The sequence below is a fragment of the Ictalurus punctatus genome, chromosome 16 (genome assembly GCF_001660625.3).
Source record: "Ictalurus punctatus breed USDA103 chromosome 16, Coco_2.0, whole genome shotgun sequence".
Taxonomy (NCBI): domain Eukaryota; kingdom Metazoa; phylum Chordata; class Actinopteri; order Siluriformes; family Ictaluridae; genus Ictalurus; species Ictalurus punctatus.
Window position 1 is genome coordinate 21,643,292 of NC_030431.2, and position 26,347 is coordinate 21,669,638.

The window sequence follows — 26,347 nt, forward strand, 5'->3', positions numbered from 1 at the left end:
GGAGTTTAAAGAAAACGGATCAGAGCATGAGTAGGGGCTAAGCTCATTTCTGGGCCAGAAAAAATTAAACAGAAGCCTTAAGTTGTATTAGTGATTCGATTTAAAGATTTAATTCATTTGAACTGATTTAATTCTTTAAAACTATATGCTTAAATGAATCAAACTTTTTTGTTTGCTTTAAATGATTCGTTGATTCGTTTCAAGTTCTTCACTGTAAACCGCTACAGCAGCAGAAGAATAAGGTTTTCTTTGATATAGTCACTTTATTTACTAAACTAGGCATATTCCTTACATGGCAATAATCCAAAAAAATGGCAATAAAAAGTTTTTCAAGATTATTACAAATCCAGGAAATATTTCTTATCTCAAATCTCTCTCGCTCTCTCTCGGTCTCTGTCAAATCCCCTCTAAAATGCTTCATGTGAATGCTTCATGTTGAAGAGGAGTGTGTGTAGTAAGCACTCAGTCCATCTGCACAAAGTTGAGCTCAGTTCAGTGTCTGTTTCAGATTAAACTGGAATGACTGTGATCTCATGCTTCAGTGCAGCTGAGAGACGAATGACGAGACAACACGACTTTCTGATTCCTCTGGAACGCCACATCACCGCTCTGTACACACACTGTCATACGGTTATGCTATACTGATCTCTTCTTACATACTGTTCATGTACATTCCTGTTTCTGTGTGTGATAACAGTGATGATTGTTCTCCATGAAGCCATCCTACAGGATGCTCATTAGGATACAACATGCTCATTAGGGTGACTTTGTAACCAAGTGAAGTGTGGACACGTTCATGGCATTTGTCGTCCATATCCAGAGCCACATACAGAAGTAAAAGGACATTACATTTTACATGGATCTCATTTATAACATTGAGCAGTTGAGGGTTAAGGGCCTTGCTCAAGGGCAGGGGCACCTTGGTACTGTTGGGATTTGAACTCATGACCTTCTGACTACCTATCAGTAGTCCAATTCCTTAACGACTGAGCTATCACTTTTAAAAAGAAACACGTTATATTAATGACCTACATTACTGATCTGATTCTTTTAAATGTAATTAAACTTTGTGTTTCAGTGATTCAATTTAATGATTTGAGTCTTATGAACATCTCTGAACTCGCTGTCCTTACGATTCAATTTACTGATTTGATTCTTTAGAATTTCCCTGAACTTGCTGTATTAACGATTCAATTTACTGATTTGATTCATATAAACATCTCTGAACTCGCTGTCCTAACGATTCAATTTACTGATTTGATTCCTTTGAACATCTCTGAACTCGCTGGCCTAATGATTCAATTTACTGATTTGATTCTTTTGAACTTTCCTGAACTTGCTGTATTATTGATTCAATTTACTGATTTGATTCTTTTGAACTTCCCTGAACTTGCTGTATTAGTGATTCAACTTACTGATTTGATTCAATTGATCATCTCTGAAATCGCTGTTCTAATGATTCAATTTACTGACTTGATTCTTTTGAACTTCCCTGAACCTGCTGTTTTACAGGTTCAATTGAATGATTTAACTCATTTCAACATCCCTGAAATTGCTGTATTATTGATTCGATTTACTGCTTTAATTCTTTAAAACTATATGTTCAAACGAATCAAACTTTTGTTGTTTGCTTTATACGATTCATTGATTCGTTTCAAGTTCCTCACTATAAACTGCTACAGCAGCAGAAGAATAAGGTTTTCTTTTATATAGTCACTTTATTTACTAAAAATGTCAAATGTAAATATGTATGTATGTTTTTTTATTTCTTTTTTTCTTTTTTTTTTTACCTTAATGGGTGTGTACCATTTAGGAGCAGAGATGGGTTTGCGCATGCCGTTATTGAGCGTGCGTGAAGGTGTAAACTCAAACTCGTACTCCACATCAGGCAAAGTCACTCGAGCATTCTTTGCTTTCTCTAGCTTTGCGCCTTCTTCAGTTGATCCCTTATCACCCCACCGCACCTACACACACACACACACACACACACACACACACATATAGAATTACACAATTACTCTCATATCACTTACAATCATATTAAATAGTTTTATGCAACTAAGTTGGTACAACCAACTATGCTTTATTTTTCCCAGTCATCTAACAAATTTCTCAGTGTTGAAATGGATTATATTTATCAATGAACACGATCAGTTCTAGCATTGGCAACAAATGTCCTACCCCAGATGACTGTGGTTCTCAAATTGGGGTCTGAGGATCCCCAGGGGTCCATGAAGCATAGCTGAGGCTCTGCATATTTTCGTTTTCCATTGTGTAAAGTTTTTCGCTTTGTAAAGTTTTCAAGTTATCAAACTCGGACCTAATGAAGTCCAAAAAATGGCCAGAATATGTATTTACGGTATACATTTAAACAATGAGCTTAATATTTTGACAGTTGTGTTATGCTCATAAAATAAATCTGAACTGTGCTACTGAGCAGACTAATGAGAACATCTGTATTTGAGACAGAGCTTTAATTCAGTTTCAAAATATCAACCACTCCCCTTCCACTTCTTCCTCACCTCCATGCGTTTGATGCCTCCTACTCCTCTTCCTCCATAATAGGACGCGTCCACCGTCGGCCATTTTTTCTTTAGGTAGCCGTCATCATCCTCCTCTTCATCCTTTATATACGAGAGAGGTGTAGTTCGGAAGGATAAACTGAATCAGTTAACCTGTATTTATTTGTATTTATTATGCGTTACATTACCAATATGATTGCTTTTAACCTCATGAAACACACTGAATTAGTGATTCGTTTGATCGATTTGATTCTTCCCAACCTCACTGAATTGGAAATTCAATTTTATGTATACGATTATGTTGAACATCTTGCATTAGTGATTCACCGTGTTACTAATGAATTAGGGATTCACTTTTGCCGTAATATTCCTGATATACTTTACAGATACGATTCTTTCTAAAAAATCATTACAAGCACCATATTCAAACTAAGTGTGAATCAAACATTTCAAGTTTTGATTCATTTGATTCAGTACTTAATCCTCCAACCAGAAACACTGAGCAGACTAGTGAGATTTTTGGTTTTTTTGAAGAGTGGCTTAGTGGCTAGCATGCTTGCCTTGCACCTTGGGGGTTGGGGGGTGTGTGGAGCTCCCGTGCATCTGGGATTTCCTCTGGGTTCTCCGGTTTCCTCCCCCAGTCAAAAGACATGTGTTGTATGCTGATTAGCATTTACAAATTGCCCATAGTGTGTGAGTGTGTGTGATTGTGTTGTGTGATGGGTTGACACCCCGTCCAGGGTGTCCCCGTCGCCTTGTGTCCTGAGTTCCCTGGGATAGTCTCCAGGCTCCCCATGACCCTGTGTAGGATAAGTGGTACGGAAAATGGCTTCATGGATGGCCGGCCTCAGAAGTGTGTATTACATGAATGTGCACTTGCAGCTCAATTGTGTGACAGCAGGTGTTCTAATAACAAGTCAACCTCTGTATCTGCATCCTACAGTCATGTGAAGTTGGTTTGATATAATGCTTTTCTGATGCTCTACACTTAAAGTCATGGAAAATGGAAGCTGAGCAAATTCATCCCAGGGGAAATGGACAAGATTGTATTAAAGAAAGATCTAAAGCTTTGTGCAATAAATTTTTGGTCAAAACAAATGAGAAAAAAAAGGGTAAAAAGTCATTTTATGTCCTTTTATGTCCTTTTACCTCTGCCTCTGGAATTTCCTGTCTTTAAAGATCCTGTGGCTTTGCGAGCACTTAGCGCTCTAACTCATCTTTATAAAGAGGTTTTGGACTATTAAATCGATAAATTCCAAACTTACGCATGCGGTTCTTTTCTCAAATATCTCTCGCTCAGTTCATCATCTTCACGGTGCCAAAATAGTGAAAGTGAAAAGTGAAATGTCCGTATTCTGACATATTTGTAAATGCATCAGACTGTAAATCAGGGTGGGCCTTGAAAGAGTAAATAAGTAAATAAATAAATAAATTTAACAAACCCAGAACATTTATAGGGCTACGCTTGAAAGTGAGTTCTGCTGGTAAAACTGCACAGATGAAGAAGTATTATGAGGCAGCGAGCGATCACGAAAAGGAACCCAAAAACGATAAAACCATCTGAAAATGGCATTAGATGAAGAAAGGACAAATAAATGTGCAAACTGGAATTTTCCAAACTGCCCTACTCACATGCTGTGATTTAAAAGAGAGAGAGAGAGAGAGAGAGAGAGAGAGAGAGAGAGAGTGTGTGTGTGTGTGTGTGTGTGTGTGTGTGTGTGTGTGTGTGTGTGTGTGTGTTTTTCTTCAGTTTTGTCATTTTGAGTTTTGGTGTTCACTGTATTTCATATGCAGATGTGTAAACTAATAAAACTGCCAGCCTTTCCACAGTTTCAGAGCTCTGAGCTTTGTTTTATATTAGCAGGTCTTTTCTCAGATGGTTTGATTTGTTTGTTTGGAATGGTAACTACTGGTTTTTATTTTATTTCATTTGAGGGTTTTTGTTGTTGTTGTTGTTGTTGTTGTTTTGGAGTTTCACAAAGATTTGGAGTTTCTTTTTCGGTTTTTCAGTTTGTTTTTATGGTTTAAGAACATCTCAGGATTTTGCTGATGCTTATATCAGAGTGGCTACGGTGGTGTGTGTGTGTGTGTGTGTGTGTGTGTGTGTGTGTGTGTGTGTGTGTGTGTGTGTGTGTGAGACGTCTCACCGAGCTCTCCTGTATTACAGGTGGAGGTGGTTCATGGATAACCTGTTGGGATGAAAACTTGACTTCAGTGTGATTCAGCTGAGAGACAATAACAGAGGATCCTTTTTCTTATTATTACCACATTAGCATTAATGCATACAACCTTTTCAAGACTTCTTCTAGATTCAGTTTTTCATCTTTCCCAACATTCTGTTTTAGTCTTCTTGCTAATAGTTATTGGTTGTTAATTGAAAAAAAGAAGAGAAGACACAACGTGTGATCTGCCTTATGATGACCTAGTCACGGTAGAAAATAGTTTTAGAACCTTAGTGTATTAGGTCTATATTACTCTAACCACAGACTTTCCGTAGCATCCATATCTTTTGCAAAATATTTTCAGGATTAACATACCGTAGCTTTAATTCCGTAGCTTAGACTACTATTTTTTATTGTTTACTGGTGTGTCTTGGAGAAATTAAATTTTAGCAATATGAAATATCTCACTGTATTACTGCACTGTTCATTTATTTAAGGCAAATTGTTGTTGTTGTTTTTTTTTCAGTGGACAGCGCATCCTGCGTGAAAATCTCATTTGAAGTCCATAGAAGCACCACTGATCGATCTCCATTTATGGAGGTATGGCTTCACTGGGCTTCTATGGCGGATTCAAGTGCACTGTGTTTTCATAGGAGAAAAGACTAGCGCTCATTGGAGAACAAGGTTTTAATACGTCATGTTGAGCCACACCCACAAGCACTGTGTCTCTGGGGGTAAATGATTTACTAAATGTTTATTTTTTATTGTTTATTAAACAGTGTGCTCTTCGCTTGTCTCGCTTTGATACGCAGCTTCTCTATACAATGATTGGGAGAGCTCTCAAAGGGGTGGGACCTTGTAACCAACTGCAAATCACTGAAATGGTAAGGAACATGACTGACAGCTCAAGGTACGTTCACGCCAGGCGGCTCACGGATCACATGCGTTGTACTGTCTTCATTCCAATCCGTAGTTGCTGCACCAAGTCGCGCCAAATTTGCATAAAGTTGAACTTTTCTCAACTTTGTGGCCTCGCTGGACACGCCCACATCTAGTCTCCAACGGTAGCTGTCACTCATGTCGCCAGAGGTCGCCAGCTCTCATTGAAAATGAATGGTCTCCGGTCGCTTTGTTTCTGCGAGTCGCCGTACGTGTGAACGTAGCCTCAAACGTAAACATTTCGGCGACGGTCAGATTCTCAGAGCGCTCGGCGCTTCAGTCGTGCTCAGACACCAAATCGATAACAGTTGTACACAACTAGTATACCTCATTATTGTATTATAACATATTATAAGAGAGAGAGAGTGAGAGAGAGACAGAGAGAGAGACAGAGAGTGAGAGAGAGAGAGATGAACTTACCACAGTGCAGCAGAGCGGCCAGAACCACCAAATCAGGCTCAGAATCACCAACAGCAGCAGGATGAGTAGCGCAATGGCTAACACCGTCCCATCTATCTACACACACACACACACACACACACGGTCATTTCCACTGATGCCTATATTCATATCAGACCCACAGATACTAGATACTGTTTGTATGTGGGTGTGTGTGTGCGCATGTGTGTGTGTGTACTGACTGTACAGACTGATGGTGGAGGAAGGTTATTGTCCAGTAGGATGACAGTGGTGATCGCTGTGCTAGTGGATGTGCTGAGAGTCGGGAGTGTATTCACACAGCCGTGTGCTGAGATACTGACTGAGCTGGAGATAAAACTGATGCCATCATTCAGACTGACGAAGAGAGAGGCAGATCTACAGTGAGAGGTAGAAGAAGAACCAGTCATTAAGGTAATACTCCATCTTTATATGTGTGCGATCACTACTGCAAGCAAGAATTACGATACATTTCCATGGACTAAGAAAAAGCTGTGAAAAAAACTCGCTTATAACGGACGTCTAAGGGCAGTGGTAAAATTCTGTAAAACATCTTTTTAAAAAATAAAATAAAAATGAAACTACACTTACTGATTTCTAACAATAAATGTTTTAAAATAAAACAAGACTTTCTTCCTTTTGAAAATAGTCCTATCTCTGAAAGAATGAATTATACTGAGAAATCTGTTAAAAAATTCTGTTAAAAAAAAAAAAATCTTGTAAGCGTGCTACCGAATGACACGATTCACACAAACATCTATTAATATTTACAACACAGTGCTGTTAGAAATTCTTGATTCTGATTGGTCACAAACTTTTGAACGTTATACCTGACAGCCGTGCCGGCTGCAAGACAAGATCGCAGGTTTATATCAACGTGCTCGTTCTAATACGTCATTGTTTCCATAGTAACAACATACACATACTTGTACGGTAGATGCTCTACCATAGGTAGAAGGTATAAAAGGTAGACCTATCGGTATCGGTTATCCGTATCGGCCGATATCACTCCGAACAATCGGTTATCCGTATCGGCTGAGAAAATTAGTATCGGTGCATCTCTAGTTTTATTCCTTACTTAGTAACTACCCTTAGACTTTAATTGCATTTATTTTACTGTAAAAGAGCTTCAATGGGTAACCATGTTTCCAAAACAGAGTAGTAACTGTGCAGAAATTCTAGTCCCAAATTCCTGTCTTGGTTGTGTTTCTTTCAACCAAGGTTTTATTTATTACATTAAAAATAAAAAAGATTTGCAGGAGGCTTAAGAAGAGACACTTACACCCCCTCCTCCATCAGCACAGGAGCTGGACAAAGTAAGTATGTGTCCTCCACAGCCAGAGGCTTCTTCACTGCACACACACACACACACACACACACACACACACACACACACAGGTTATTTATAGTCAGTACAGTAAAAGTGCACTTCCTCCCACTGTGTCTGAAGTGAGTCACAAAACAGACCTGATGGAGCTTAAAAAAAGCAGTTCAGCTAAAAGGAAACATCCACAGATTCACCTTTACTCCAAATGACAAGACACGGCAGCTGACGGTTGTTTATTTAATTTTGCTCTAAAGCTGTAAGACTAATAGATAACAATTAATAGGCGCTAATAGTTTTCGATTTATTATTGTGCCAAGTTGTTGCACGCCCAATTGTTAGCTACAGTACATTACTGAAGGAGCAAACTAAAGAAGCAAACTTCAGAGAGGGGAAAATGAACAGCAAATATATATATATATATATATATATATATATATATATATATATATATATATATATATATATATATATATATATATATATATATATATATATATATATATATATATATATATATATTAGGAACAAATTCTCATACTCAAGCATTCCAGAAACAATAGAAGACACAGAGTCCTACATTCCTTTCTGTAATACGATGGTGTTTAAATGCATTAGCAGCTGGATGGATGGAGGAACGCCAAATTCAGAAGAGATTAGTGGCTTTTTGAACACTGCGCTCCTTCCCCGTTCACTTCCAAAACAAATCGAATCTTTTCTCTTATTTCCCAGAGCAAAAACCCCATCCAGACATTTTATACCTTAATTTATAACCAGCACACAGGAATCTCTACCCGTACAGGCAGACTGTAATTTAGCGGTTTGGTTAAAAAGATGTGAAAAGTTGTCCTGTGTGGAATTGAAGAGCGCAAAAAAAAAAGGCATCTTCCTTCTTAAATTCGATACGCTTTCCTCTTCCATTTCCTTTTTCGTCTCTCTTTTTGTTGGCACCGAACATCAGCTATCTTTTATTTGAAGTGGAATCGACATATTGGGTCTGAGAGTTTGAGTGCACATTCGAGAGTAGCGTTTATTCCTACACTTTTGTCTCTGCTAAGATTTCATCGCTCCTCGCTGATGAAACTGAGCGTCGCCGATTAGTGCGGCGCGGCAAGGCCAACATCATTATAGTAGATTGTTTTCGAAACGTAGCGTTTTCATAACAGTTTATATCACAATTTTAATGAGAACGCGATCTTGGCAGGACAAAAGTGGGCGTGTCTCAGTCTTGCGGCTGTTCCTTAATCGGTAAATTGATCGGTTTTAGTGATCACTTTAAAAATTGTTAATCCACAGAAGTTAGACTGACCCAATAGATAAAACTGTGATGTTTGAGTTGACTGGACGTGAGATGACGTTGTGAGTTAGCTAGAAATAATAACGTTTACCAGTTAGCATGGTGCGTTTCAATGATGATACAGAAAAAATATCACAGTAAATGATATATTTATAAATGCTACACTCCAATCTAGATATAAGTTCCACTTCCTGCCTTGCTGGCCACGACTACAGAGAGATTTTTAGAGAAGAAACATTAAGGATCCTTGCGATTTTCCTGACCAGGTCTTTAAATGTTACATGCTAGTTAGGTCTTTTTTCTAGCTGATCACATTAAACTATTAAACACCCGCTGTACTTTTGTAAGTGAGTTGTGGGGTGAATACCTGACTCGCCTTTCTAGTTTTGTTCAAAGCCATAAGGATGATAAATAGACATGGCTAGGATGAAGCCTACGTTTTGAACCATCCATTTTCTATACCGCTTATCCTACTGGGTCACGGGGAACCTGGAGCCTATTCCAGGGAGCATCAGGCACAGGGGTACACCCTGGATGGAGTGCCAAACCATCACAGGGCACAATCACATACACACTCACACCCATTTATACACTACGGACACTTTGGACATGCCAATCAGCATACCATGCACGTCTGGGGGAGGAAACCTGAGTACCCAGAGGAAGCCCCTGCAGCACGGGGAGAACATGCAAACTCCACACATACAGGGCGGGAATCGAACCCCCGACCCTGGAGGTGTGCGGCGGACGTACTAAACACTAAGCCCATATTTTGAACCAAAATAGACAAATTTTTAAAGTCTATTCCACTTGCTAATGGATCTCCTGGACCGTGCACCCGGCCTAGCCCTGCGACACATTCCCTGCTTGTCCTCCTGTGGGTCACGGTTTGCTCCCTTGCATCAAAGCTCCCATGTGCTCATGTTTGGTTTGATTTCTGTTCTAGTCCTGACTCCTCCCTGTCCTATCATTGCTTCGTTACCTGATTGTGTTCACCTGTTGTGTTACTTCTTGAGAAGCTACTGTTTGTAGCAAAGTCTTATAATGTGTTTAGTTACTTTAAGTTCTGTCTTTTATGTTCCATTGTACTTCCTGGTTTTCACCCTGGCTGATCTCCCTTATTTCTGATTATTGGTTGTCCTGTATTAAACCTACATGCCTATGTTGGGACTGTTAATTTGTTGACTTAGAGGTTAGCATGTTTGCCTCACACATCTGGGGTTCAGGGTTTCGAATCCTGCCTCCGCCCTGTGCGTGCAGAGTTTGCATGTTCTCCTCGTGCTTTGGGGGTTTCCTCCAAGTACTCTGGTTTCCTCCCCAGTCCAAAGACATGTATTGTAGGCTGATTGGCATTTCCAAATTGTCCTTGGGTGTGAACGCGTGTGTGATTGTGCAGATGGATTGGCATCCTATCCAGGGTTTCCCCCACCTTGTTCCCTGAGTTCCCTGGGATAGGCTCCAGGCTCCCCTGTGACCCTGTGTAGGATAAGCGGTATGGATGGATGGATGGATGGATGGATGGATTCTTGCACTTGTATGTTCAGTATGTATCGTACATTACCCTGTGTTGCTAACCAAGCCAGTATCAGGTGTTAATTAAAGTCTCAGCTGAAATTTAACTACATTTATAGTAATGTAAGGGTTAGAAGCCTATACATTATTACTATTATTACTTCCTTTATTGGAAGATCACTTACTGACGGTGAAGGTGTCATTGATGCGGAAACTGCACAACACCCGTCTCTCATCTCTCGCATGGAGGAAACCGTTCCCCCTCACCACCACCTGAAAGGATTCTGCAATACAACATGACCAACAGAGAAAACAGTGTCAAAAACAGTGATGTATGTCAAATGCTGATCAGTATCTCTTTACTCATCAGATTTGGTCTATATATTTATGCCCTGTACAGTGCTCCTGATTCTTTAGTCTAAGGAACAGGGAGTCATTTCAGATGTGACTTGCATTTCATTCACGAGACAGATGTCTAGGTAGACTGCAGTTTTACACTCTGGATGTAAAGTCTGTGTCCCATTGTAAGGAGCACAAGGACAGTTAATTTCCTCAGGTTCCTTATTGCAACCAAATCTGAAGGCAGTATCATTTTTATCCTTTTACCTCATAATTCTGTTTGCTGAATGAAAGTTCTGTGAAAGCTTGGAAAAATAAATTGCAATATTAAGCTGTAAAATATTCAGCTGGCTCATTAAGGTGAACAGAATTATGGGATTTCCTCTGCTGGAAAGGATAAATGCAGCCAAAGTAAGGAACCTTAGGAGACCTCTGTGACAGGCTGCCCAGAAAAAAACTGCCCAAAACTTCTAAGCAGATGCAGATGTCTTCTAAATGAAACAGGATTATGAGGCTAAACAATAAATAATTCCAGTAAACACAACTCTGCTGCTGTATAATAATATATGAATATGCTTATTATACAAACATTGCTCAGATTTCATACACAAGTTTTTACTGTGTGCTCGTCTTCGCTCACCTCCGGCACATATAGTTGACGGTTCAACAGACAATATTTCTATGCATGATCTCTTCAGGATCTGAAAGAAAGAAGATTCAGAGATATTGATAGGAGCCTGAAATGTAAAAATTGATGTGAGTTTCTCCCTTCAAGTTTGCTTGAATAGACTGGTGTTGAGTATTTTTAAGAGTGTAACGATACAACGTGACACGATGCATCGCGAGGCAAAAACGTGACGATGTGCATCATGGAAACGTGCGATTCACATTGTGGAAATCAGCATTCTATTAATTGGACATCTAATACACTGTTTGAACACCAGAGGTCCCGATCTGCACAACCCATAGAGTTAAAATATACAGTACAGAGAGCACGCTGATCAAGTGCAAGATCTGCACTTGTGAAGACCAATAGCTCCAGATTGATCAACATGCATTATACATTATACATTATACGGTTACATAACCACATTAAAATGGTTCAAAAAGAGCCCTTCAGTAGCTTTCAATCAACACCAAAGGCTGTGGAAACCGGGCATTTTAACCGACTTTGGAGCTCTATTTCTGCTACGGAGCTCTTTATGTTTCACTTGATCCCTAGGAAGTCAGAAATCCCCAGGTCAAACAATCTGTTTATCCAGTCAAATTTTTGGGGGTGAATTTATACATTTATTTATTTAGTTTTAAGTTTTAAGATATGGTGTACCTGTTTTTTTCTTGTTTTTTTGAGTAGGGATCACTGTACTGTGTTTTGTGGCAAGTGACATGCTCTCCTGTGTCAGCAAGAGCAGAAATGAAGTCAGTATAGATTAGTTACTATCACATCAGAAACGTTTTTACCTAATGCTAGCCAGCATGCTGGTGAACTTCAGTACACATAAACGCTTCAGCTAACATTAGTTAAAATGAATTGGTTACTGGTTTTAATTACACAATATAACCTCCTAATGTTAGCTAGCTTGTTTGAGAACTTGGCTAGCTACTTAATGTCATACTGATGGCTACTGCTGGAAAGGAAATATCAGTTAGCTAGAATTACTAGTTAGCATAACTAGACATTAATACAGTGGATAGCTTAGCTTATGTTGCTAAATTATTATGTTAACTGTTGTTACTCTATGCTGTAGGATAAACTGGATGAAGAATTAGTCAATAACTAGTCGTAGTGCAATAAAGGTATTCACTAGGCTTAGACTTGGCATGATATAAATACTACAATGGCGTCTCTATGGGAGAGAGAGCAGGGGGTCATTTCTCATTTTCTGAACTGGAAAAGTCATTACTTACTGAGTCGATGATGTCTTGCAGTGCGTCAAATCCATCATTCACAGGAAAAACATGATCGTCACTGCCTGCGATTGTAGCCAGCTACGATGGACAAAAAAAAGAAAAGAAAAGTATGTTTTAGTTCATATTTAATATGTAGCACTGAGTGTACATGATTTACATGTGTACAGATACTCCTTGTATTTACTGCCATTCTATTTGTTTGTGTATGTGAAGGTGTGTGTGTATTACCCATGAGGTACTATAAATCAGCTAAACTTTAACACAGCTTATCTTAACCTTATAACATTGTCATACAAGGTTATTATTCAATCAATTAGACTCCTCCATATTACCGACTCTATCTGGGTTTTGAGCGTGGCTCATCTTATGACCGTATATGAAGCGTCAAAATACACCCCGGGAATGCCTGGGCCCAAAAAAAAATGGTCAGGTTTTGCAATTCGAATGAAAATCTTTCGGACACGTTTAGGACACATCCCCAAAAAGGCTTTCTAAGACAAGCTTAGTGATCTAAATGAAATTGAGTTGAATCTAATTTGAACATCTCACCTGAGTTTCATTAAAGTCCTTCACTCCTACGCAGTACACCGTGGCTCCGAGCTGGCGCGAGCGTCCTGCCTGTTATACACCATACCATAATAAGATAGAATAAAGACAAACTCAGGCCTTTATAGTGAATAGTGGGGAGTGGTTGGAACACGTCCAAAGTGTGCTGATGGTGAGGTGTTAATGTGACCTACTAATGTGACGCTAATAATTTTACTGCCTGATTTGTTTTACGGAATACATAATGTGTCATTGTCTACAATGAACTAGAAAAAAAAAGTTCTCTTGAGAAAACGACAGCGTCAGTAGCTCACCTCTCTAGCTGCCAAATCAAACTGAGTCTCACGTAACTCTCCGTCTGTCAGAGCGATGATGACGCTCGCTATTCGATAACCTGCAAACAGAACATCAGTAAATACTAATTAAGTAAATCCTCATTATGGTGAGGATATTAATATATCAAAATCATGATATACCATGAACAAATTATTAGCAACTATTAACTATAGAGATAATGACTTTTGTGTTTTTGACATGTGAAATGTGAACCCACAACATGCTCACCATTCAAGTAGGAAAAGTTGAGAGAACACTGTTGCTAGGCAACCCGGAAATATGGACGTGAGATTTAGCTAGTTAGCGTATACACCACAGGTCTTTTATATACAAACAATATAAAGGCATAGTGACAATGGAAAGATGAAAAAGAAATATCAGAAATATCGCATTTGCTCTCAGCTGTGTTGATAAATAACTAATAAAAGATTGTTATATACTCAAAAGTGACATTTAATTACATTTAGCATTGACTGCTAATCTAGCTTCCATGGGATCTGGCATATTGAAAATCAACAGTCAGAACATCAATAGTGCGCCATATTTAGGGGCCAAAAACATGAATTGTGCAAGTATGTATAATATACACATACAGTGGTGCTTGAAAGTTTGTGTACCCTTGAGAATTGTAGTAATAGTTTCTGCACAAGGTGGGGGGTCACACCAGATACTGAAAGCAAACGTTGACCTACTTTTGCCACTCACAGATATGTAATATTAGATCATTTTCATCGATAAATAAATGACCAAGTATAATATTTTTCTCTTTATCTACTTTTAGGACTTGTGTGAAAATCTGATGATGTCTTAGGGCATATTTATGCGGATATATAGAAAATTCGAAAGGGTTCACAAACTTTCAAGCACCACTGTATACGACAGTGCATAATATACACAGTTTATATTGTTTATTTCTTGCTTTTCCTCCCTCTTTTACTTTATTTCATTCCTCCATCCCCCAATAATGTAAGCATAAACATCAGCAATTAACACTGAGCGTTGAGTTTTAAGGGCTTTTAAATATGTATTTTTAACGTGGATTCTTTTTTTTCTTTGTGTCGTCACCACTCACCATCACCACTCGCATAGTAGATCTGCTCACTCGCCTGTGAAAGAGCAAGACAAAAAGGTTTTTTACTGGGATAGAGATATGGATCACGGGAAACAGAGTTAGACAGAGAGGAGGCTTTCTCACCCGCTCAAAGCCTTTGTGCATGAAAGTGTCTCCACCTGGTAATACTCTCTGTAGTTCCTCCAGTCCTGCTCGTATCTGATCCCTAACACATTCACACACACACACACACACACACACGCACATAAACACACATAAACACACGGAGATCATATCTGAGAATACACCGTATATAAGTGATCCTCAGAGGACTCATTTTCGAAACAATTAAACGGGTCACTGTGGTCTAAACTAAACAGAACAGGAGGGTAGAGGGGGGATAAAGAACAAGTCTGGTAGTTTGTGAGGCCAGATTGACCTGGACCTCTTGTTTTCTAAGCTCACCTGTCTTCTGTGAGCTCCATCAGGGTTCTGCCCTCTGTCGAAAAAACGATGAAGGACATCCGGAGCTTAGGACTAAAAAATAACGAGACGGAGGGAGTCAGAAAGACAGAATAAATCTGTACCTACTGCAATTTTTACTCTTACTACACCGTCTTCTTTTACTTGAGCACTATCACTAATAAATCTGGTCAAGTCAAAATTTTTAAACTGTATTTATTTGTGGTGCTCTGTTGTAGAGTATATCTAACCGTGCTGATAAAATGAATCTGAATTAAATAGAGGGAGGCTTATATGAAACAGAACGTGGGATAAATAGACATAAAAACGACAAACCAGATATTCGTTTTACTGTGCTCGTCAGCTGTTACTTATTAGGATGAAATTTAATAAGAATTCTTCCACCAAATGCTTGAATTTAGGACACAGCAACGTATACTGTTTACTGAGTAAAGACACTATAAATGACGGAAAATGTGGTAAGGATGGTTAAAGGGTGTGGTCAGGGTGGAGTGAGGAAAACACGCGCGGCGATGGTGTGATGCCAGTGCCAGATCCTGACACGCTTCCTGATTCATCCTGATACTCTACGTTTGAGTGGCGCTTTCTGTATTTGTGACTCAACGCTTAGATGGTCCCTCATGAACAACCTAAAGATTTTAACTTCCTTAAAACAGAGATTTTGCCCACGAATCACCTGAATACTGTGGATTTATATCTAAGAGCTGCTTCTGTAATCATAAAGACTGCCTTGTGCTCATCCCAGGACTCTTATTCACAATGTGCTCATACTGAACATCCTTTCAACACACTTAATACTGTTTGTTTTTACTCATCTATGCCTGTATACTGTAATGGTTTATAATCCCACTATCCGGTGTCACCAGAAGAGGGTGGGTTCACTTTTAAGACATGCTAACGGGCTAACACATAAACTAATGTTCAAAGAAATACGCTAAAAACTAGCATTGAATAAACTAGCATTACATTAAACAGGTTAACCCTGAATTAATCCTGTATTAAACACACTAACACGCGTAAAATTATGTTTACTTGACACTGAGTCCTGTATATGCATTTAACTGGCTAACCCTTAGTATATTAAAGAGGCTAACCCTGAATTAGCATTATGTTAAACACACTCCTGGGGGGGGGGGGGGGGGGGGGGGGGGGGGGATGCTGGAAAAAATCAATAGAACAATAGTGGTTTAAACTATAAATACCATTACATCATTTCAAGGAGGAATTCATATCCATATTCATGAACATTTACACTCTTCACTGCTAACATTAGCCTTCTAGCTAACATAAGCTAACCCAAAGGAAATTCCGAGAAGATTTCGAAGTCATGTTCATGAGTGTTAATCTCCAGTGCTAACTAACATGAGCTAACATGACTCAGTGATGTGCAATCGTTAAATATCCGCCTATCACCATTCTGTAGACGAGCTCTGCTGAAACGAAGCGTTCACGACGAGGTCCTTCAGGAAAGATTTAATGTCTGGTTCACATTTTAAAACCTGGCACAGTGAAAAATCTCACCTGATGAATTTGTGTGCCAGATGATCCACAAAGTAATAAATCTCATTCCAGTGATGCTGAACACTTCCAGACCTGAACGCAACAAGAAAATGATTGATTTTTAGCATGTGTGTGTACACATATAAATATAATTTGCAAACTCATTTACCAATCTAATTTAACGATTTAAAAAGGGCTGTTTATTTGCATGCTTGTCCTTGGCAGTAAAAACCGTGTATTTGAAGTGATTTCTTCAGTTTTTACCTCAGATTTTTACACACTGTTTCTTTCACTCTCTGAATGAAGTCCTATCAGGTTACTAACTTAAGAGTAGCTAGCAAATGAGTTAAGTTGATAAGTGTCTAGCAGGATTTAGCTAAGTTGGAGTGATGAAACATGGCTAGTCAAATAGACTTCTAGCTAAATATACTTCTAGCCTTATGGTGTAGCGTCTAAGGCTGAGACTAGCATTATAGTAAACATGCTAGCCACAAAATAGTCCACTGACTAGCATTAAAATGAGCATGCTAACACAAGAACTGGCTGGCTAACCTGCTTATCAGTGAAAACTACCGTTATATGAAACAGGCTAAACCAGACTTGTCATTACACTAAATGGTCTAACACAGGAACTAGCGATATAGTACAGGTTAGCTTTCGTGACAAGATTGTTCAGATGCTAAGCACAAAACTACATTGGCTAGTGCTAAGATCGCATTAAAAAATTAAAAATTATGGCATCTATAAATGCGTTTAAGACAAGAAATGTTTATTTTACTTAAATGGTTAAATTAAATCATCCTTTTATAAAGGTCAGAGATGTTTTGTAATTGTTCTGGTGATGATTTAATTCATAAAATGCACAATATCTTTCTTGTATAGCTATTTTTTTCCCCCCAGAAAAAAAAAAATATGGCAGAAAAAGAGGAAGTAAGACCTCAGAATAATTTAAATGATAAGTATTTATGATCTTATGACATTAATGGTTTTATTCACTGCACAATAGAAAGAAGAAGAAAAAAAAAGACTTTTGGCAGTTATGCGAAATAAATATTTTGATTTGAGTTTTGTGAGAGTGTGATGTGAGACAGAACGTCTTATTTCCACATGCCTGAGGACAAGAATAGCCATAAAGAACTAAAATAAAGTGCTGTCTGTTTTGGTACTCTTGCTGTTTTCAGTCTGCGGGCGTTGCAGACAGATCAGACAGGAATTTTCGTCTTACCTCAGCGAATGTGGAATAAAATCTCTCTTTTTAAAAAAAAAACAAAAAAAAAAACATATGGCATATTAATTTGTCGAAGCTGCTCTGCTAGAGTAGTTATTAAACTGAGAGTTTCAGCAGCTGTAAACGCATTGATGATGTTTTATAGTCACAGTTTAATGTTGGCACAGCATTCTGAGATGCATTAAAACACACTGTTAATGAAAACACTTGTGAAAGTTAGGTGTGACTTCAGCTCATTCAAACTAGCATTGTAGTAAACAGGCTAACCACAAACTAGCATTATAGTGTCAAACTGATAGGGTGCTAGCGCTGTGAAATGTGTTCTTTTTTCTGTAGAAGCCTTAGCTGGGTTTCACTCTGAGTATGTTTTATCAGTATGCTGATTTTTGCTTAGCCCATAAAATAAAGTGTAATAAAAAATAGTACTTCTTAGCCTTTTGCTAAAACGAGTAAAAGAATAGCAAAACAGCCATAAAATATTTCCAAAATGTTGGACATTGGACTGAACACTTGTCAGTATGTAATGATGGATAAACATTCCAGGGTGAAAACACTCAGCACTTAGAGAACTCTTATAATCCTGTTATTGAGCTCGTTGGGATTTCTGTCATTTTGGAAAGCAGCCTTGGCTTTACTAATGCACTGATGTCATTTTATTTCCATATGCCAGGTTATATAATATTTGCATAAAACCACAGCTCTTTAGAGTTAATGACTAAACTAATGTCATTAAAAACGTCTCTGTGTGTGCTATATGGTGATTCTTTGCTCCACATTCATCCAGCGCTAGTAAACATTTAATGAACATGACATTAAGACCGGACAGAATTTTTAGGGATGATAAGCCCTGATAAATGAGGAGGGTTTGGACTCTTGGGATTTTAATCAGCAGTAATATTCGTGATTCATGATAGAAATGAATCCAAGAGAAAATTTTTGTCACGAGCTTATCAGAAAGTAAATTGTAACCATCGGGCTAAACTGCAGCAAATGAACCCCTTCTGTTCTGTAATTTAAAAAAAGTTTAGTGAAAGAAGAACTAGACTAGAAATACATTTTTCCTGAAATGTGGCTGAAGCTGCTTTAATTCTTTAGCGTTTATTTACATTTAAGACATGATAAAAGTTAAGACGGAATATGGTCCGGGGAATGTAAGTTAAACTGAATCGTACAAGCTGAGCTGCTGTAGTTAATTCTGGATTTCTATAAAGCTGCTTTGTGGAAATGTTTATTACCCTAGTACGTTTGCCTCGCAACTCCGTGGTTGGGGGTTCGAATTCCCCCTCCCCTCTGTGTGTGTGGAGTTTATATGTTCTCCCCGTGCTTCAGGAGTTTCCTCCATGTACTCCGGTTTCGTCCCTCAGTCCAAAGACATGCGTTGTAGGCCAATTAGAATTTTCAAATTGTCCATAGTGTGTGAATGGGTGTATGAATGTGTGTGTGATTGTGCTCTGCGATGGGTTGGCACCCCATCTAGGGTGTCCACCGCCTTGTGCCCCGAGTCCCCTGGGATAACCGCCAGGCCTTGTGACCCTGTGTAGGATAAGCGGTACGGTAACTGGATGGATGGTTAGATGGATCAATGGAACATGTACACAAGTTGAAAACAAAGATTTCAAAGAAGCAATACTTGCTGTTTGCTCTTTAAGAATATAGTGTATCTATTTGTGTACAGTGGGGTCCAAAAGTCTGAGATCACACTGAAAATCTAGGATTAAAAAAAATATATATTTAAAGCTGCGAATAAACAGAACATTTTCGAATTTTGAAAATTCAAAAAAAAAAAAAAAAAAAGAAAATATGCAACATCACGACTATTCAAGATTCAAGATGTTGCGCTATTTCTAAGTCCCTGTGTAAATGTTAGGAAATGCCTGATATTGACCGTAATGTCAGATTTTCCGCGAGTCTTTCCGATTCCTTCCGCTGAAGCATGTGTTCAGACACAACCCACTGATGGATTTGATCTAAAATGGATCATGAAGTTTTACACAAACTTGTGGAGTCCATGCCAGCTCGAGTGCACACTAAAGCAAAAAAGGGGACGTACCAAATACTAAGAAACTCTGAAATTCATGTAAATCTTTTTAAGATTCTACTTCCACTCCCGTTGTTGCTGATAATATCATTTTTAATGAAAATCTTTGTGATAAATTGAAAAAGAATGCCAAACAGAAGTGTTTTCACTAGCGTTCTCACAGACTTCTCAGACCCCCACTGTATGTAGTAATGAGGTGTCTGTCTATCTATCTATCTATCACATGACTGGGGGGAGGGGGGGGGGGGGGGGGCTTTAGTTACAAAAGGTTGAGAACCTCTAACCCAGACATTTTGTGTTGCATTAATCAGCATCCACATTTATCGTTCTTGTTTATAGCTGTTTTGTGACAATATCTAGAATATCTATATTTAGAACCTGCTTAGAGAGTGCAGGTGGAACCGGTCTTATTTATACTCCTCTCATATCTAGTGTCTGGTGTTCTCTTTGTTATTGAGGTGTGTGGTGTCATCATGCCAACATCTAAAGAGTTTTGTAAGGCCTTCAGAAAAAAGGTTGTGGATGCCTATGAGTCTGGTAAGAGATTTAAAAAGATCTCCAAATTATTTGAACTACATCACTTTACTGTAAGGAAAATCATCTACAAGTGGCACAGATTTCAAACGACGAGCAGACCGTCTGATGCAAAAAAAAATTCTCCAAGAACCCCAAAATTTCATCACAGTCTTGCACCTGTTGGTGTCAAAGTGCATGCTTCTACAATCAGAAAGAGATTGCAGAAATTTGACCTGCATGGGAGGCGTGCCAGGAAAAAGCCTTTGCAAGACTACAGTTTGCCAATGAGCATATAGGCAAAGACCAGGCCTTTTGGCATAATGTGCTCTGGACAGACGAATCAAAGATAGAGTTGTTTGGTCACAGTAACAGCAGACATGTTTAGCGCAGACCAAAGACAGCTTTTCAGGAGAAGCACCTCATACCAACTGTGAAGCACGGTGGTGGAAATGTTATGGTTTGGGGTTGCTTCCCTGCGTCACGGACTGGACAGCTTGCATTCATTGATTCAAATATGAATCCTGCATCATATCGAAGAGTGCTTGAAGATAATGTGAAGCCATCTGTCTGAAAGTTGAAGTTGAACCAAAAGTGGACCTTTCTACAGGATAATGATCCTAAGCACTCTAGCAAATCCACCAAGGAATGGCTCAGAAAGAAGAAATGGAGGGTTATGGAATGGCCGAGTCAAAGCCTGGATTTGAATCCCATTGAAATGTTGAAATGGGATTTGAAATGTGCAGTACATGCAATAAAACCCTCAAACATCTTCCAACTGAAAAAATATCGCATGGAAGAGGGGTCAAAAATGATGTACAATTATTTCTGTTAAATGGGACAATACTAGCTTCTGAGGCCAAGAGTGTACTTACTTTTCCCACAGAAGAACATCACATCTATTGACATTTCTGTTGAATAAATAATCAAAAAAGCTCATTTTCCTTGTGTTTTTTTTTCTCAAGTATATCAACTTCATTACTAGGCACTGTTTCAAAGAGGGTCAAATGTCTGCTTGTCCAAATATGTCAAAAAAGCCAACAATTTCCATGGGGAGTACTTATTTTTTCACACGACTGTATGATTGTCACGTAATAACTAATGCCTTATGACAACATGACGTTAACTAAACTGTAACTAATCATACAGTTGAGTGCAGATGTTTTCATACCCTTATGTTCTAGGTGAAAACGATTTTATCTACAAAACCAAATTGTACGTATTTAATGGTGTTTAACTATTGAGAACCCAGGAATAACTAGCCTAAATATTACAGCAGTTGACATTAGGTCAGCACTTCCTTTTGATCCTCTCAAAAGTTTGCATCCCCTTTAACACGCACTTGTTAGTTGATTGAAATGTGTCTCATTATGTGCTTCTGATTTAAAACAGTCAGCACAGGTTTAAGTGTTAAGGACAGGAAAAGTTCAAACAGGTTCAAGCTCTTGAGTGGTTAATCTACATGACATTCAACTTAACCATAACCGATTCATCTCTCCAGAGAAGTACTGACCCTTCACAGAGCTGGGAATAAAGTGCTCAGGGAGGCCATTAAGAGCATCGGTAATCACTTGTCAGAAATGTAATAAACAGAAATGATGTAATAACGACCAAAATTAACTGCCAAAGAAATTTAGAAAAATCCAAAACAAACAACCGAAGGCATTAAAAAATCCTCAGTGCATAGTGAAATCAAATTTGCCGTGGAAATCACATTGAGTGTTATCATCTTGGCCAGTTTTGTTATTTATAATAATGGCACAATATCTGGAAAATAAGGTTACATATAAACACCGGATATGGTGCCAGCAGGAACTTATATGGAACGTCTATGGAACTACAGGAACATAAATACTGTATATACAAATATGAGACGTTGCGGTTCTATTGGGTTTAGTTGCATTTTGTTTTAATAGCTCAGCAGTTTTCATTCGTCTTTCATCTGTGTCACAGCTGCTTCTCAAATCTGGTTTTCATGCATGACAATGAAGTGATTACACACACACACACACACACACACACACACACACACACACACACACACACACACACACACACACACACATTCTTTCTCATTCCCTTGTTTTCTTTTCTTCTCTTAGATGTGTGTGCGCACACTGCAGCCGTGCAGCTCTGGAACATCTGGCGCTGCTGGTAAAAAGGTTCTGTGTAATGCTCTGAAGCTCAGTCTGACCTTTGACCTCTTGTGGAATTTTTTCTATTCAAAATGCAATTTTATGGGCAAAAGTTACTTTTCTAATGAGTCTCTGTACAAAGCTTGTGATTATCGTGTGCTTTTGTTATTAGGAATAATAGGATTGTGTCCTTCGCACTAAATCCTGAACTATCTATCACCTGCTTGCTTATAGGGTCTTAATAATAACTCTAATAATGCTTAGTGTACGTATTAATTACTTGTTAATTCACTACAAGTCACTGTATAAACCTGTTGTTCATGAGAGTCGTGATGGAGTCGATGTTCTGACTGATATTGAGTGTTTATTGTTATACACCTATCCATTTTTATTTGTATAACAACGTTGGCAATTTTTTGTAAAACTATTAGGTCGAGCCCTTCGATTTTCACAAGATGTCACTTTTAAATATCAAACCCCATATTCTATTCATTAAAAGCCATTTAAAGTACATTATACTTTAAATAAATGGCAGAGCAGCGGTGCAGTGGGTAGTGATGCCACCTCACAGCTCCAGGGTCTCTGGTTTGAATCTAAGCTCAGGTTAATGTCTCTGTGGAGTTTCGGATACTCTTCCCGTGTCTGTGTAGGGGTCCTCCAGGTGCTCCAGTTTCCTCCCACCTCTCAAAAACATGTTGGTAAGTGTACTGGCTATGGCAACCTTTCCCTAGGTGTGAATGAGGGTGTGCATGGTGCTCTGTGATGCACTGGCGTCCCATCCATGGTGCATTTGAGTGTCATGTCGGGTGTTCTCAGGATAAGGTCTGTATCCACTGTGACCCTGACCAGTATAAAGCGCTTAATGAAGATGAATGAATGAATATTTTCACAAATTATTGTCATAATGAAAGTGCTATTCAGTCGCCGAGATTGCTGAGGATGGTTCCGCTTGAAGCACCATGGAAATGGTTTTGGACCTCAATTCCACATAGACATTCTCGCTGTGGTTGCTGGGACTATGGTTGCGACTATGGCCTTAAGACTGCAATTACCATATACAATTTTGCACTCAAGTCTCCTTTAGTGAACAGTGGACTAGTTCAACAAACAGACTTCTTGTACAAACCATAACGAAATTTCTTTTGCTTTTTGACTATCCTTTGTTAGCCAGATGAGGACGGGTTCCCTTCTGAGTCTGGTTCCTCTCAAGGTTTCTTCCTTGTATCATCTTAGATTTTCCTCGCCACCGTTGCCAACGGCTCGCTCATTAGGAATAAATTCACACACGTAAAATCTGTATCCCGTGTTTATATATTTCTGTAAAGCTGCTTTGAGACAATGTACATTGTTAAAAGTGCTATACAAATAAAATTTAATTAAATTGAATTGAATTGAATGAATAAATACTCAGTTAATACTGAGACTCATGAGTCGTTTATGCAGTTCCACTGACATTAAGAAATATTTCCTTTTTTAATATTAGGTGAGTGAATGTCCAGCTCAAACTATAGGCATTCTTTTCCAAAAAAAAGAGAGAAAAAGTAAAACTGGTTCATTATGAGCTCAATGTGATGGGTAGAGGATGAAACAGCACCCCATGTGTCACACAGACGCCATTACAACAACTAGAACAACTATAATAACTGCAACAGTATCTCTGGGGTTCAGTGTTTACATTAACTTGAAGCAGCCAAGCAAGCTGAGAAAAGTTAATTTCACTCTCTATGAAGCCTGTGAACACAAATCATTATACCTGCTCTAGTATTACAGTGTAATACATATTAGAAAGAATTATAAAGACGTCTGAGTTTAAAAAAAAAAAAATCCATAAACAATGTCCTTATAATTTGTTCGTGTATTAAGTTTGCTTAAAGTTTGCTCAAAGTGTTTTACGCTCATTATTGACCTCATTATAAGGATAATGTGATCTTTTAAAAATGATACACTGAGTTAATAATTTATCAAGTACACATATATAATACCTAATAAGTTAGTGAATCAATAAGACAGAAAGGGGCAAAAAGGACACCCCTCATCTGGCGGTACAAAACTCCCAATGTCCTTAAAATATAAGCTTGATTTTTTTGAAAGCTTTATAATTTTCAATATTTACTTTTTTTTTTTGCCTGTTATTTTATCAAATATTATACCATTATAACCCCCCCCCCCCCCCCACACACACACACACACACTCAATGATAACAATATTTTTGCAATTTCACAGAATCCTGAACATTGCAATGCACAGAGTAAATGATTATCACACACTTGCATGGAGCAATAATTTTCTGTTTTTATTCAGTTTCTCTACTGCATTTGAGCAGACATCTGGGCTCTCCTGCCTGCCTCACTTGGCCTCTCACTCGCCCGAGCTAAACAACTCTTCATTTATTTCTAATGAAATAAATAAGTGTTATTAATTATGATAATATGAAGTGACAGACTCACTTATCCAGGACGAAGTAGAGGTCGAATCCACCGTAACACGAGGGCCCGTAATTCTGTCCAACACCGCCCCCAATCAACACAAACATCAACACACACACCTTGACACAACACACACACATTATTCCAGCATGGAGAGAGAGAATAGCACGGTAAGGGGGGAAAAAAATTGAGTGCAGCTCTGAGAAGGGACGTGTGTGTTTGATTCCTCCTGCAGCTGCTCGTAAAGCTTGAAGAGTTTATGAGGGACTGGGAGGAGAGAGAGAGAGAGAGAGAGAGAGAGAGAGAGAGAGAGAGAGAGAGAGAGAGAGAGAGAGAGAGAGAGAGAATAACAGAGAGCACGTGGAACTGGAATAGAAAGGAGGGGGGAGAGAGAGAGAGAGAGAGAGAGAGAGAGAGAGAGAGAGAGAGAGAGAGATTGGTATGTATGATGAGGTCAGAAAAATACCCCAGGTTTGCTTGTGCCTAGAAATAAGCTACAAAATGTAAACTTTTTTTCTTTCTTTTTTTTCTTCTTTTCTTTCTTTCTTTCTTTTTTTTTTTTTTTTTTACCAATAATTTCTACAAAATTTGCCAAATTTTCTACAAAATTTTTATAAATGTATGTGTCTACTTGTGGGTTTTCTACATGGAACCATGGTGGACAAAGGAGAAATGTATAATATTCTGCCAAAACCAAACGGAAACCAAGCTTTGGCTGAGTTTATAGTGCAACACTGCAAAAAAATAAAAAAATAAAAAAATAATTTAAAAAAACACATCTCAGGCAAATTCAACGAATATTTCCCTATATTAGATTGTTTTTTTAAACAAGAAAATAAGATTATAATGCCTATTTTCAGATATTTTATTCTCTTGGAAGACATTTTTGCTTCTTTCAAGCATTGATTTCCAGAAAGAAGCTAAATGACATGTTTCTGCAAATAAAATTACACAGATTTAAGCTTGATGTTAGTAAAGATGTCTAGAAACAGATTTAATCGTCTTATATTTGTTATTTAATCATGTCAAAATGAGAAATATTAGATCACTTTTCCTTTGTTCGTGATATTTACACTTGCTAAGATCATTTTTTGCAGTGCATATTAAATATAAACAATGCTCAAGAGAACTTGTCAGGAGGCGACGTACAGTTTTAGGTACTTTATTGAAATATTCTAGTACAGCTGGAGTCGAGATAATGTAATGGATATGTAACCTACTGATCAAGTGCAACTTGCAGGACCACAAACCTTTACAAGGGGCTATAATAATGGTCAAACAAGTCAGGTGAATATACTACCAGGTGGATATAGTATGCAAGGAACATTTGGCTTGAGAACCACGTACAGAGTGTCCCAAAGGCTCCATATACACAGAGGACTATGTTTTCCAGCACCACATCGGTCGTGCCTTCGTCAGCGGATGTTCGTGGACGTCCAGTTCTCGGTCGGTCCGCGACACTTCCAGTCTTTGTGAATTTGTTAATGCGTTTGGCGACAGTGTCGTGTGTTGATGTACTCGCCACGTTTCCTGTTAAAGTCCATCGCAACCGTACGACAGCTTCCCGATCCAGCCACGGGAACCATTTCTATACGTTCTTCTTCTGTCAAAGGCGTCCTTAAAGGCTATTTGAAAACAATATATAT

General features: G+C 38.5%; 1 protein-coding gene across 1 annotated transcript in view; it reads right to left on the reverse strand.

Moving 5' to 3' along the window:
* antxr1b (ANTXR cell adhesion molecule 1b) overlaps positions 1-24,958 on the reverse strand; it is a 31,889-nt gene extending 6,931 nt beyond the window's left edge. Inside the window, exons 1-16 of the mRNA XM_017488879.3 lie at positions 24,723-24,958; positions 16,382-16,453; positions 14,843-14,914; positions 14,522-14,603; positions 14,399-14,432; positions 13,305-13,384; positions 12,994-13,062; positions 12,442-12,522; positions 11,174-11,234; positions 10,380-10,478; positions 7,344-7,413; positions 6,265-6,439; positions 6,044-6,139; positions 4,670-4,711; positions 2,523-2,624; positions 1,791-1,964 (exon numbers count right to left, since the gene is read on the reverse strand). Coding sequence (XP_017344368.1) covers positions 1,791-1,964; positions 2,523-2,624; positions 4,670-4,711; positions 6,044-6,139; positions 6,265-6,439; positions 7,344-7,413; positions 10,380-10,478; positions 11,174-11,234; positions 12,442-12,522; positions 12,994-13,062; positions 13,305-13,384; positions 14,399-14,432; positions 14,522-14,603; positions 14,843-14,914; positions 16,382-16,453; positions 24,723-24,841 — 1,428 coding nt within the window. The 5' untranslated portion in view covers positions 24,842-24,958. The remainder of the gene's footprint in view (positions 1-1,790; positions 1,965-2,522; positions 2,625-4,669; positions 4,712-6,043; positions 6,140-6,264; positions 6,440-7,343; positions 7,414-10,379; positions 10,479-11,173; positions 11,235-12,441; positions 12,523-12,993; positions 13,063-13,304; positions 13,385-14,398; positions 14,433-14,521; positions 14,604-14,842; positions 14,915-16,381; positions 16,454-24,722) is intronic.
* Between the last annotated feature and the right edge of the window lie 1,389 nt (positions 24,959-26,347).